Raw genomic sequence first — 14,188 nt, forward strand, 5'->3', positions numbered from 1 at the left:
ATTCAAATTCATATTCTCAAGTACACACTTACTGTAAAGTATGTATTCAAATTCATATTCTCAAGTACACACTTACAGTAAAGTATGTATTTTAATTCATTTTCTCAAGTACACACTTACAGTAAAGTATGTATTCCAATTCATATTTTCAAGTACACACTTACTGTAAAGTATGTATTCCAATTCATATTCTCAAGTACACACTTACAGAAAAGTATGTATTCCAATTCATACTTTACAGTAAACCAGAGCACTGACCTTTTCCATTTGGCCTTCTGCCTATGTGGATCACACCCCACACCTTTGTGTCCTGCACTACATACAGTGGGTGTGGGATCTTGTGTGTGTTTAATCTTAATCGGCACACTCTAAAACCTGGGGAAGTCCTCCTGTTACAAGCCAGGCGCAGTAATTCAGTTTCCCTTCCGTCTTTTTTTCTAAAGAGGCTTTTTATTTAAATGCATATCTGTTATTCCCTAGGTAACTCTTCAGTATAGGTTTGAGAGTTTGCTTTTCGTCAGTTAAGGGTAGGGGTGTGTATATTATATTTATACAAGATAACCTTTTGGAATTTCATTCTGACAATGCATACATTTGTGTAACCTGACCTCTGCTTCAACTTTACCAAAGGCCTGGCAAGTATTGTTTCAGAAAACAAAGATTTCTTGAGAAGAAGCTGAGAAGATCTTACCGAGTCCTCTGGAGGCCTGTGGATCTTTGGCCATTCCACTGAAGGTCCCTTCACCTGGAGGAATCTGTGGAATAGTTTCTTGAAGCCCTCAAAGTCCTTTTTGGAAACCTGAAAAAAGACCGCAAAGAAACTGGCATGATTACACATCATTTGTTGTGGGGTTTTTAAAATGGAGAGTGCTGCTATTGGGAAGCTTTGTCTTCATTTGTTCGGTCGGAACTATAATTATCCCCTGAAATCATTCTCATCCTTTTCTGCACTCCAATTATTGAGATGCACGCAGTCCTCCCTCTCCCTTGTACAATAATGAGTGTGATGTTGTAACTGGCCTTAGCTTCCCTGTTGAGAGGATCATTAAATTCTCACCCTGCTTGATCTCTCCACACTTCTCCTAAACTCCTCAGCCCGTCCAACAACACGTGGTGCAACGAAACATTAGTAATACTTGGGTGGGCACTGAATCTGCCCAGAGACCCAGTAACTATGTCACATTTTTATCAAGATCCACTGCTATAACAATGTTACAAACATTGTATAATAGTTTTCAATTATGAGTATTTACTCAGATTGGTTCATCTTTGGATCTTTTTGGATCTCGCAAAGGTTACAGCATTGTATTGGATTGGATAGTATTTCTGCATAGAGCAGCAACCTTTTTTTGTGGTAAGTTGAGCTGGACACTCAGTAAGATCTGTGCTGTTCCAAACAATGTGACAACACATCCTCAAAACTAAGGTGACAACATAAAGTAGAAACTGTTGCATTAGTTAAGTTATTAAGCTATTAGTTTGGGCCTCACTGACTCTCGCTATGGCGTGACTTCAGCCTGTGAGGCAGGCAAGAGCTTACAAGGAAACACAAGGAAACACAACTCTCTTAAATATACATTCCAACAATAATTAACCGTTCCTTTCCTCCCTGACGTGTTGTCCTGTTTTCCTGGTACGCTTGACAGCAGTTTCTTTTTCTCTAAACAAGGGGCAAGTCTGGTTAAGGGCTTAATTACAGCGTGAGTGGGTGCTTTTTTTTGTCTGTCTTTAGTCCAGCATTGGCTTAAATTCTTATCCTGAGGGGACAGAGTTGTTTTTGTTTTTTTTGTTTTATTATTTGCTTTTGACTGAACACCCTGGAATTATGCCAGAGGGAGAAAGAGGGGCGACCTCATGTACCCCTGACATCATAAACCAGTCACTCAGGGGAGTGACAACCTGGCCAAGCCAATCTCAACCTGTGCAGGGCTGCTGTGAAGACTCCTTCTCAACACCATGCGGAAATCTCAAGGAAAGAGAGGGATACAGAAGAGGCAGCTAGAGGGAGAGTGAGGGGACAGGGGGAGGATTGAGTGATAGGGAAGACAAAGAGAGAGAGAGAGAGAGAGAGAGAGAGAGAGAACAACAGCAGGTGAAAAAAATTGGAAAATTATACCAGGAAGGGATGGAAAAACATGGAACACAATAAGAGGGAAATTAATAAAATAACAAAGAATGCGAGAGAGACAGAACAAGAGAGATAGAGACAGGAAGAGAGACAGAAAGAGAGAGAGAGACACAGAAACAGAGAAAGAACGAGAGAGAAAGAGAGAGCAATAAGGGAGCAAGAGAGACAGAACGAGAGAGAAAGGGAGAGAGAGAGACACAGAAACAGAGAAAGAACGAGAGAGAAAGGGAGAGCAATAAGGAAACAGGGACAGAGGCGGCCAGTAAGAGAGGAGTTATGAGTACAGTGAGGAAACCAGATCATGCAAGTCTCATTGGTGAGCTAATTGGATGGCGAGGGGCATTGTGAAATCTCTCCCAAGTGTGACACCTCATTCATCAGGCAGGGCCAAGCAAAGTATGCTGCCGCAGCGCTTGAAGCCCCCCTCAGGACAGAGATGGATCACCCCAACCGCATCTGACTGACCCTACCATGATTCAGGAGAGGGGTGTATCCCTCGTTCAACCCAAACTCCACCCATGGGAACAAGCCCTGGGCAATCTCTCCCCTCTTCAAAAGCATCAGGGTCATAATCACTCTAACACACTGCTACACTGTTACACTCTCAGGGTCACAATCACTCTAACACACTCTTTCACTGTTACACTCTCAGGGTCACAATCACTCTAACACACTGTTACACTCTTACACTCTCAGGGTCACAATCACTCTAACACACTGTTACACTCTTACACTCTCAGGGTCATGCTAAGTATTACACTTGTCCCCCCTCTCTGATCTTCATCATATTAATATCAGCGTTGTAAACATTAAAGTTAAAGAGATATTAGTATTTCTTCCTAACTTCCGTGAGACTTCCACTTCCATCAATGTGCAGCACCTGCACAATATCATTGGCAGACGGGGACAGCATCTGCTGATTGGTTGACAACGTGTGTTAAAATTTTAGTCACTGAGTACAAAGCCAAGGTTTTTCCAAGACATATGTTTTCCAAAGTACATCAGTAGACAGATAGCTTCAGCATTCCAACAAAAAGGGGGCTGTGCAAAGCTGCTTTCCAGGTGTTCGCTTAAAAATCAGTACACCAAAAAAGAATCACTTCCAGTAGCTATAACGTAATCTCTCATGGAGTAGTTTTAACTTTTTGCTATCCTTTCAACACACAATGTTTTTTTTATCCTGGGCAAAAAAAAAAAAAGTATGCAGAACTTGGCTGAAAATGCCATTCCATTGGCCGTCTACCATGCAGTGGGGCTGCTCTCTCTTGCCTTCGTCTTACCTCTGCCTCAGCACCATCGGCAGTGCTCAGCAGGTTCTCCAGCTCACTGTGCAGTGAGGTCTCCAGCTGCTGCTGCATCACTTCTTCGAACTCAGCCATCCAGGAGTTGGGCACCCTCTTTCTGAGACCTATGAGGGGTGGCAGAGAGCACACAGAGAGGGGGCAGAGTCAGGACTTTGGTTTCTCTGGCTAAATCATTTGAGTGATGTAGTTAAGATTGGTTGATGGGATTATAAAGCCGTGAACAGAATCTTGAGCTGATAGAGGCCCCCCATGGAACATTACTAAACGTCATTTATTTAGAAAATGTAGATGGAATGTTGATGGGAATCACACTCAGAATGAGATAAATATCATACGAGTGCTGTATAGTGATTCATTGTTAAAACAGGACAACCAACGTAACGACAATATTTATAGCTGTTGACAGTATTTCCTATTTACAAATAAACAATTACAAAACAAAACAATGTTTCCTTACTAACTCTGCCTAAAAGTCTCCTAACAGCACATCTCTGTAAGTGGTCTGCAGAGATATTACGGAGGGCAACAGTTAACAACCTCCACAATCTCCCTATTACCGAGTGTGCCATATAGGCGCTGACCTGTCTTACCCATACGATGTGAGGCTCAGTGGAATTAACGGGTTTCTACAGCCTCCTAAAAAAGTATCAATGTGTGCTTCCCATAATATAAGGCAAGATGAGAATTAGATCAAAATAATATAGTAGGCTATGCTGCTTAAAAAATAGCCTAGCAGCCTACCCAGTCTAATCAGGTGGTCTTACATGTCATTGGTGCACAGCTGGAAACGCTTTCTGAGCCGGGGTTATGAAAGGCTGCTAGGCGTTGTACTATGCCAGAGCCAGTGCGAGTTCCAGTGTAAGAATTTGTAACACTATCTAGAATTTTACTGATCACAATAGCTGGGTCTCAGTACGGCAGGTTACACAGAGATCGTCAATGTCAGTTTCATAACACTGTTGGACTTCACGAGTCTTGCTGACAGTAACCCTTGCTTTCCAATCTAGATACCAATTGAACAAATGATATAGGTTACAACATTACTTAACATCGACTTCGTGGCAGATTAAGGGAGAAATATATAAAGTAATATAAAACCGAGTTGATCATGCATGAAACTTCGAAAGGAAATTACAATTGAAGGTAGACTACTAGGTCCCTTCAGGCATCGTCGGTTTCATCTAAAACATCTTTGAGGTGGTACAGCCATACTCTATATACGAAGTGTCCAACCTCACTCTGAAATAACTTACCTTCTGCGAAATACATGGTGAAAGAGGGTAGCCTAGGATATTGGCAGGGTCATACAACGAAAAACAAAAAAAATATATTATCCAATTAGCCCAGAGTATCTTACAATTTTCCTTTTCGTAGGATTTTTCGAGTCAAACTGAATTGATGTAAAGTACAAATGTTCACATCGAAAGACAAAAAGGAAGCTTAAGATATTCATTTAAGTATTAATGTGTTCAGTCCGCTTTGACTGTTGACTGTCATCTTCAGATCAACTTCGAACAAATGAACCATCATCTCGCCCTCCTCCTTCCTAACCTAACACGGTTACTGTAGCCTTGCCTACGAAGGGGAGGAATCAAGGGCTATTTGTTAAGAGAATATGCTCTGCCATCTAAAGTTATATTTTAACCAAATTAACATAGACCTACGTATTTTATGGTGTTTACGCTCAACCCGAGATATGCGTAGCATAAACCACGTCACGTTTTATTTTACTGTTTCAAGTTTGCTTGCCAACATCGCGACATATTGCTTCGCCCCCATTTTCTCAAGACCATTCATCTCGGTGGTCTCTTCTCCCAGTAATCGAGGTTAACTGTGTGTAACCTCGTCCTTAACGTCACCACTTATTAGATGTCGTCATTAAACCAAACGGTAGGCTAACACGATTATTGTTGTGCTAATGTGACTTAAGATGAAGATGCATCGCGTAACCTAGGCTATGTGTTTTTAGGTTGCTGAGTTTAGCTTGCACCCCTATCCTAAAAACGCGGAAATGAATGGGGGCTCGTACCATGGTTCTACGATTACATGACTTTGCATACACAGCCAACACACCAATCTACCGTTTAACGAAATAGTTTGAACATTAATTTACATGTCATGGACAAAACATAACAGAGCTGTAGGCTAGCTGCATGTCACTGCACACAAGTGTATCCATGTTTTCGATTAGCTATTGCCTCGCTTTAAGTTGACGTTAACAGTACATTTTGCTAACAGACACAATTGTACTATGCTGATTAATGCTCAATCATAAGTCATTTAGTGTGGCATGTTACTTTACAAATAAAGGTGTATCCTTACGCTTGATCGTGTAGGATGCTGACGGTCCTGGTGGTCCAACCCCAAGAGCAAACAAGGGTATACAGCAGATCTCTATTATGAAGGATATAGTCTACGAGACTGAGCTGATGTGTGCTGCAAGCGTCGGATATGGTAGTCCACGGAAGACAATATTTCTCTTGTAAGCCTACAAAGTATTGCACCACCATGCCCAGGGTTGGTGCCACTATGTCATATGCAAGACCCAACGTGTGATTTGACATTTAAACGAAATAGGCGAATTGCCTCGGGACAAAACCTATGGTTACGAAACCTATTCAGTGAGTTTAATTTTTTCTTCTTGGGGGAAGTCTAGTTGCAGTGACAAGATAGGCCTGGAAGCTATAGCCTATGTGCTCGTGATGTATCGAAATGGGCTTAAACTCTTCGAAAACACACAACTGCCATTTAAAAGAGAGAGGTCTAAACATAAACATTTCTCTTGAGAAATACAAATGGAATTTCTGTGTGAATTCCCGACTAACTGATACAGCCAACGAGAGCACTGCATCCGCTTCTCAAGCCAATGATATCGCGGTACTTTCTGAAGATCCCACCATCAGCCTGTGAGCTGATTTCCTACTGCCACGTCAACTGTCCGTCAAGCTGCGGTGGGAGTATAGGCCCTACGCAAAAAGCCACGTCGAGTCTTCTGTGGGTATGGCCATGAATTGGCGAACAGTGACACTGTTCACGTCACTACTCAAGAGCGCATATACCCAAGCATCCGAAAGTGCAAAGTCAATTCCTGACAGCCTAATTAAGATGTTTACTCTGTTTATGTTCCTGCCTGTCATTCGAAAGACGCAAAAAATGTGTCCATGTCACAGACGAACTTTGTATGAATGAATAAATTAGGCCATTATCTTCAGGCTTCTTTATTACTACTGGAAAGGTCCATTACGTAATAGCATCCCACAGTGTAATACAATGTTTAATATGTGTCACTGTTAGTGACACGTTAGTGGTAGGGTCTATAGCAATTAAATCCGGTGTCCTTCTTCTTATTGATAAGGCCTCACATAGAAAAAAGGTTGTCCAGAAGAGGAAGACATTTATTTTTAGTAGTCCGCTAAACGCTAGATGAGAGATCTGGATATAAAACTGGATGGTAGGCTAAGCTAAATTATACACCTATTGTTACAGTGTCGAATTTACTGTAGAATTATAGACTACTACCCCCTTGTGGCAGTAGAGTGCTATAACAATAAGACCTGGATAGAAGCCTACACAATTTAGGAAGGCTTCCTTTTGAAGAGACTCCAGTTTTCAAATAAACACTGAAAAGATAGAATAAAGATGGTAACAAATGTTTACAGTTTTTCTCGATTGCTAACACACATTTTTTGAAAGCATGCCTCGTTTCCTCAAAACTCTAAACACAAATCCCAAAACCACTCACACAAAATGTGAAACCCTTTATATATCCTGCAAAAGGCAACTTTGCTTTCAAAACAGTGTTATGTCACCTCAAAAGGGTACTTTGTTTTCTAATGACAAACACAGCCCATTATAAGAGTAGACATTCTAAGCATCGATTGAACACTGATGTGCTCAATGGAAAACACTACTATGAAATGGGAAAACACCAGTATGAAGGCCTTATCAGGAACATTATGTTACTATACGCTTACTCCTGTAGTAAAATATAACTGTATAATGTTTTTACTCAAATATAAAACAACACACAAATATACAGTAACAACTTAAATATTTCTTTTTATTTATCCAAAAGTGCTGTAGCCTATTCATCACAGCAAACACAAATGAATGTGTAAATGATTTGCACAGAACAAACAATAGGATATAGGCCAGTACAGTCAACAAAAAAAGAAAGAAAAATGTAAAATAAAAAAGGACAAAAATACTGCATCCTGCTCTAGCTCAAGACAATATTGACAATGTGCTATCAGAAATAGACCTACACAGTGTTGTGAATGTTGTTGCATTTTGTGTGAGTGGTTTAGGGATTTGTGTTTAGAGTTTTGAGAAAACGAGGCATGCTTCATGTGTGTAAGCAATCGAGAAAAACTGTAACATTGGATTGGATTGCAATACAGTACAGTAATGTGTCAGTGCTGATAGGACGCAATCAGTTGTGGAAATGTATATGACTTACTTGCACATAGTCATAGCATAACTGTTTGACTGTCAGAGTTTCTGACAAAAGGCACCCTGTACACCTGCTTTATTCTCAAGGTGTTCCGCCTTAGAACACAGTCCACTGTGGCTAGGCTCACTGTATTGATGTTTAGGAATTAGTCTTGGTCATCAATGGTTGCACTTTGTATTTGTTTACGTAATTTTACAGATACAGTACAATGGAAAATACAAGAATACTATGCTCCTGATAAGGCATTCAAACTAGTGTTTTCCTGTCATAGTAGTGTTTCTTACCTATTCCCTCTTCTGAATGTCCAGAGAATGGATGCAACTGAGAACCGGCTTATATTTGGTTGAACCCTCTGGCCAGCCTCCTGCATGGTCAAACCATGGTTGACCACAGGGTTGACCACAGTGGCCCGAATCTCATCAGAGATAATGGCTCTCCTTCTTGCTCTTTCTCTTCATCCTCTTCCTCCTCCTCCTCCTCCTCCTCTTACTCTCACTCCTCTGCCTTTCTGATCACCTCTCACTTCAATGTTGCCATCAATTGTTCTCCAAACCAGGAGCTAACCTGTGGCCATCATATTGCTAAAGCTTTGATTTCAAATTGCACAACAGCCTTGGAAATGGAAGTTTTGCCAATTGAATAGCAGTGTGTTCTGTCTGAACACAAGGAGGTTTTGGCATTGATTAAGTGTGCAAAGTAGAGAGGATGGTGTTTAGTGTTTTGAAGAAAGTGCGGTTAACAATTGAAATTTGTGTCTAAAGCAGATAATTGTGTGTTGTGTTTTGAAGAAAGTGCGGTTAACAATTGAAATCTGTGTCTAAAGCGCACAATTGTGCTTATAGTTTAGCAAAATTGGTTTAGGGAGTTGGCACATGAGTTACAGGTTGTGGTCATTGTGCCATAAGTTCCAGTTTTTGAATGTAATCAATCGAGAAAAACTGTAAGTTTAAGCATTCAAATGTGGACCCGATCTAATATGTCACCACATTTATTGAGATAGATCAACAGAAACCTGAAGGTGATGTGAAACTAGCTGTCTATCCATGGATCTGCAGGGGAACCTGACGTGTTGCACTTGACGATGATGCCACAATGTCACAACCTCAGTCCATGGGCAAGATGCTGAGGAGTTGAATACGTTCCCACCACATTCATAACCTGTTCACCGGTGAAAAAATACCTAAGAAACCTTAGTATTGGGATACCATTAATTGTCCAGTGCATTTGTACAAGCATCCATGAAAGGTATTGGCAACTACTAATTACAGTGCATGAAATGCCCTGTATTGTTATTCCTAGGCTTCTTATACTTCTTCTTCTTCTTCTTCTTCTTCTTCTTCTTCTTCTTCTTCTTACCGACTTCTGCGATTAATTTAGCTCGAACCGCTTAACGTTCACGTTTCACGTTTCTAAACTTTATACTTTTTAAGATATTAAAGAAAAACTAATACAATTTTTCCCATTGACTTACATTGGGCCATTATGACATCATAATAGGGTCATTAAACTGGCTTGCACCTGTGCTTCACTGACACCTGCGCCAAGGTTCCAAGGCTCCTCTTCTCTCTGTCCCTCTCCATTCAACTGTATAACTAGGGATATTAAGAGACACCTTCCATACTCTAATTTGTTTTCTCTTTCCTTTCTTCTTTCCTTCTTCCACTTCTTGTCTTTCTTCTTTCCTTCTTCCACTCTTCTTTCCTTCTTTCACTCTTCTTTCTTTTCTTCTTTCCTTCTTCTACCCTTCTTTCCTTTTCTTCACTCTTCTTTCTATTCTTCTTTCCTTCTTCCACTCTTCTTTTCTTCTTTCACTCTTCTTTCTTTTCTTCTTTCCTTCTTCTACTCTTCTTTCCTTTCTTCACTCTTCTTTTCTTCTTCCACTCTTCTTTGCTTCTTCCGCTCTTCTGTCCTTTCTTTCACTCTTCTTTCTTTTCTTCTTTCCTTCTTTCCTTCTTCCACTCTTCCTTCCTTCTTCCACTCTTCTTTCCTTTCTTCCACTCTTCTTTCCTTCTTTTACTCTTCTTTCCTTTCTTCTTTGCTTCTTCACTCTTCTTTCTTTTCTTCTTCCTTTCTTAACTTTTGCATTTCATGCACTGGTATTTCCTTCAGGAAATGCATTTTCTAGTTAATGTTGATAAGTGCCGAGCCCGGTAGAGCCAGTGCCGCCGCTCCCATAACGCGAACTACGCGCTGTGCGTAGGGCACCAAGTCCTGAGGGGGCACCAAGTCCTGAGGGGGCACCAAAAAATAGGCAACTGAAAAATCATCATAGTTATAATAATTATAATGCCGATATTATTTCAGTATAGAAATATTAGGCACCTTTTAGGCATGTATATCACAAAACTGGCAGAACAAGAGATATATTTAATTGCTCAAAAAAAGTTACGATGGTGCCCCCCCCCAAAATAAACAAAAATACACACTCAACTTCCCAAGCTCGCCATGGGTGCCCTTTCCTATCTCAGTGGCCTGACGAACTTTGACAGTAGGCTAACTTTTCGAAAATGGCCTCAAAAAGACAACAGGAGTTAGGGGCACAAAAAAGAAAGAGAAAGAAACTGCGAGATGATGCCCGTGCATCACTTTCAGGTAAGTCCATGTTTAATCATTGTTAAATACGGGAAATGTGCTGCTAATTTAATGGTTAGCCTATGCATACACCTCAAACTAGCTGAAGTTATTGCTAATGTTAGCACACTCAAATATGTTATAACTTAGGTGCAAGTAGGGTCGCCAACCGTCCCAAATTGTCCGGGACATCCCGAATTATGGGTGATTTTGATTTGTCCCGTCAGGGACAGCTCCAGTCCCGTATTCCAATCACAGCCTTTTTTATTTGTATCCGTGAAAAGAGAAAAAAGTTAAGTGTTATCTGTGCCCTGGAGACAAGCGCCTCTCAACTGCACTTGACTCCACAAGCATTTGTTACTCCAACACGAACAGGTGAAACTTGTAGCGAGAGATCATCATGCCTCGACTGAAGGACAGACTGCCCCAACTCAAATAGAGTATCTTAAATCACGATTAAATTGGAAGCTTGCACATTGACTACTGGTTGTTTTCATATTTCATATCAGCATTCTTTACACATGATGAACTGGTGTGAATATGAACTCATGAATATGAACTCCTTCATAAGAAGTGTCACAGGCACCCATTAAAATTGTAGAAGTTAAATCGAGGAGACTATAACATTAGCTAGATAACTAGCTATCATTTCCTGCAAACGGAAATCTTCCATTTAAATGGAAGGTTATTAAAAGTTTTCTTAGCTAGCTAGCTAGCTAGCATAGCACCTTGATAACCATAGCAACCAGGAATCACAACTTTAGCTGCAAAGTTATGGATCTGTAGTGACAAGAGGTGTTTTAGCTGTTCTACATAGTGTGTTTACAAAGTAAAGTAAAATTGTGTGAATTTTCTGCTTCTAAATCTTTGCTTTATTGAAGAAGATTGCTTACTTATATACTTCTGCTTTTAAGTTTGTATTTAAGGATGACTTTTTCATTTCTACGAAGATTTTGCACATCCCAATACTTGTCTGTATGTAAGTTTTGGCTGTTCTGTGTTCTGTGTTTACAAAGTGGATTTTCCTTTTTCGTTTTAATAACATGTTAAACTGGGGGGGGGGGCATCATAAAGGAGTTATGCTTAGGGCACCAAAATGGCTAGCAGCGGCACTGGGTAGAGCGGAAGTGGCAAACTATTTTTCAACCGCGTTAATGCGATGGAGAGCCTTTGTTTGAGTTAACCGAAAGACAAATAAATCACTCTATACTTGAAGACGCGCGTTGTCTGGATTATTCCGCTCTCAGAAGTGGCCGCTGAAAAGCTGCCCCTACACCGTCAGAGGCAGAAGTGAAGAAGGTAACGGGAACTGAAATGTAGAGCAGAACTGTGCGAGTGTAAATAGCTTCTACAGTAAATGTATAAAGAGTGCAGCGAGAATTTTCACTGGGCCATATATGAAATCTAAACATGATTAGTTTACAATTCATGTCCACATACTAGAAATGCACTCCACACAGATCAAAGGTCAAATAAATATACATTTCTATTTGACCAAATAAAAGAACAAGCTAACAAAGTAAAACAACCTCATGACAGAAGGAAATCATACAAACTTTTTATGAGAGCTGCAAGATACCAGAATTTCCCCATGGGATGAATAAAGTATCTATTTTTATCTAGTTATCTATCTATCTATCTACTGTAATACTGCATATTAATAGAATACAGTGTGCTCACAGTATTTGTATTTTGCAGGACTGAAGAGAACCACACTGTGGAGGAAGAACACACACTTTCACCACCGAACAGGAGACTGAAATTGTAAATATGGTTTGTGAGAACAGCGCTATCACACGGTTTACAGTACTGTACTGTTCTCTGTGTGTCCCGAAATAAAAAATGTTTTGCTGCATATTTGTGTGCTGTTTTATGTTTGACTATGAAAAAAGTAGGCCTACACTGAGACATTTTACAAAAGGAGAAATGCCTCATTCTCATCGTCATTCATTATGGTGTGTTCCATTTCAATGATTGTGTTTTCAATTTTGCAGTACAGTGTGCAGCAAATGCTTAGTTGTGTGTACTCAATGAATGTTGTGTGTGTCATTTGAAAATATGGCTGTGTGTACCAAATGAAAACACGAGTTCCATTTTGTGAACAGTTAGAAGATTTGATGGCAAAGAGTCATCTTGCAAAGGGAGTGTCAGGCATTTTGTGTGTGAGGTTTTCAGTTTTGTGTGTGCAGTTTGGAGAAAGCCGTTAATGTTTTGAAAAACGTGTGTTACTGTAACAATTGTGGAAAACTGTAATCTCTTATATTTATATATAAATATTTCTACACTTCTCACATATAAAACATTATATATATATATATATATATACATACTATATATATATATACTGTATATAATGTTTTATATATGAGATGTTGAAGGACATTATACTATTTTAGTATGACATGTAAATGCAAGCTCTTTGTGTTTGGAGTCACTGGAATGTTTGTGTTTGAGTGTGTGAGAAGTGTAGAAATATTTCAGGGAACTCAGACAAAAAAATCAGTCACTCAGAAAGTCAACATTTAAAAAGATTTAAAAACATTTTATTTGATCTATGAAAATATAAATACAAAATAATGCAATTATAATCATTTATAATATTTTTTCTTTAAGAATTGAAGAGTTCATTCAATCCTCAACCACAGTGGATCATCTTAGAATAATTGTATTATTTCTAAGTAGAATTGTAGGGTATTATTAAAAATGAAAATGAATGAGGTCAAGTTGACTGGATTGAATATGTGGTCCCCAAGGTCCAAACTCAATGCAGCAAGTGAGTACATCTGTGAGCACCGCAATACAAGTGTTTAATCACTAACAGTAACAATTGATTTGGATAGTCCCCCTACAGGGACTCTACAGATGGTTTGTTGAAATTCAATTTCAGTCTTTCTAATTGTACACTGAACATCGCCTTGACCAAACCCAATCCATAACCATGAATTGTACTTCATAGAGTTTCAAAAGATATGAAACAACACCACAGCTTTCTGAATTTTGACCTGGGTTACGCCTAATGCAGCTCCACATAGTAAGGAATTGCCTGTTATGGCGTGAGGAGCAGTATATATATATGATTTTTTTTTTTAGGTCTGCTCAGTTTCACAAAGACCCTTCCTCCTGCCCCTCTTCCTTATTTCCACCCCTTACACTCCCTTCCCATTTGCTGTTTCAGAAGACGGCTGGAACTGCTGAGTAAACGTAGCAGTAGCTTCCTTCAACTCTCTCTCTCCTGTCCACAGACCTTGTGAACAGAGTGCTTGCACATCCTGTCAGGCAAAAACATAGAAAACAAACATATTCATGTCATTTGAAAGTTAATTATTATATTATACAGATTTTGAGAGCACACCAGACAACAATAGAAGAGAATATCCCCAATAAATGAATATATGAATCACTTGAATGTTCACCTGTGTGCAGGAGGTTTGACAGTATTTCTATCTGCTCCAGTGGGGTTATATCTGCCTCTGCCTCCTTAAACCACCCTGGTCCAACAGTGTCCAGCCACCCTGTAAAATTCACAAGATATGACAAATGAAGCACCTTCAACTATTTACAATCAGTTTGCGGTCTCCTGGATGAGTAAGGTCACAAAGTCTATTTACAAAGTGTAGTGAACAATTGGATGGAATAAATAAAAAAAAATGTGATGATCTGATGCAGATTATGGCTTATGGCAGTTTTTCTCTGCTACAGAGAACCTCTTTCTTTCTCATACTAACTCACCAT

At 39.7% G+C, this 14,188-nt stretch overlaps 1 protein-coding gene across 3 annotated transcripts in view; it reads right to left on the reverse strand.

Moving 5' to 3' along the window:
* The window catches only part of ugp2b (UDP-glucose pyrophosphorylase 2b), a 36,575-nt gene extending 30,377 nt beyond the window's left edge, over positions 1–6,198 (reverse strand). Inside the window, exons 1-3 of one of the 3 annotated variants that reach the window (XM_012819903.3) lie at positions 5,755–6,198; positions 3,409–3,536; positions 692–799 (exon numbers count right to left, since the gene is read on the reverse strand). In XM_012819903.3, coding sequence (XP_012675357.1) covers positions 692–799; positions 3,409–3,507 — 207 coding nt within the window. In that variant the 5' untranslated portion in view covers positions 3,508–3,536; positions 5,755–6,198. Of the gene's footprint in view, positions 1–691; positions 800–3,408; positions 3,537–4,685; positions 5,028–5,754 lie in introns of those variants that run through there. The other 2 variants (XM_031578776.2, XM_031578775.2) reach the window with 2 other exon arrangements.
* Positions 6,199–14,188: the final 7,990 nt, after the last annotated feature.

The sequence above is a fragment of the Clupea harengus genome, chromosome 13, assembly GCF_900700415.2.
Source record: "Clupea harengus chromosome 13, Ch_v2.0.2, whole genome shotgun sequence".
Classification (NCBI taxonomy): domain Eukaryota; kingdom Metazoa; phylum Chordata; class Actinopteri; order Clupeiformes; family Clupeidae; genus Clupea; species Clupea harengus.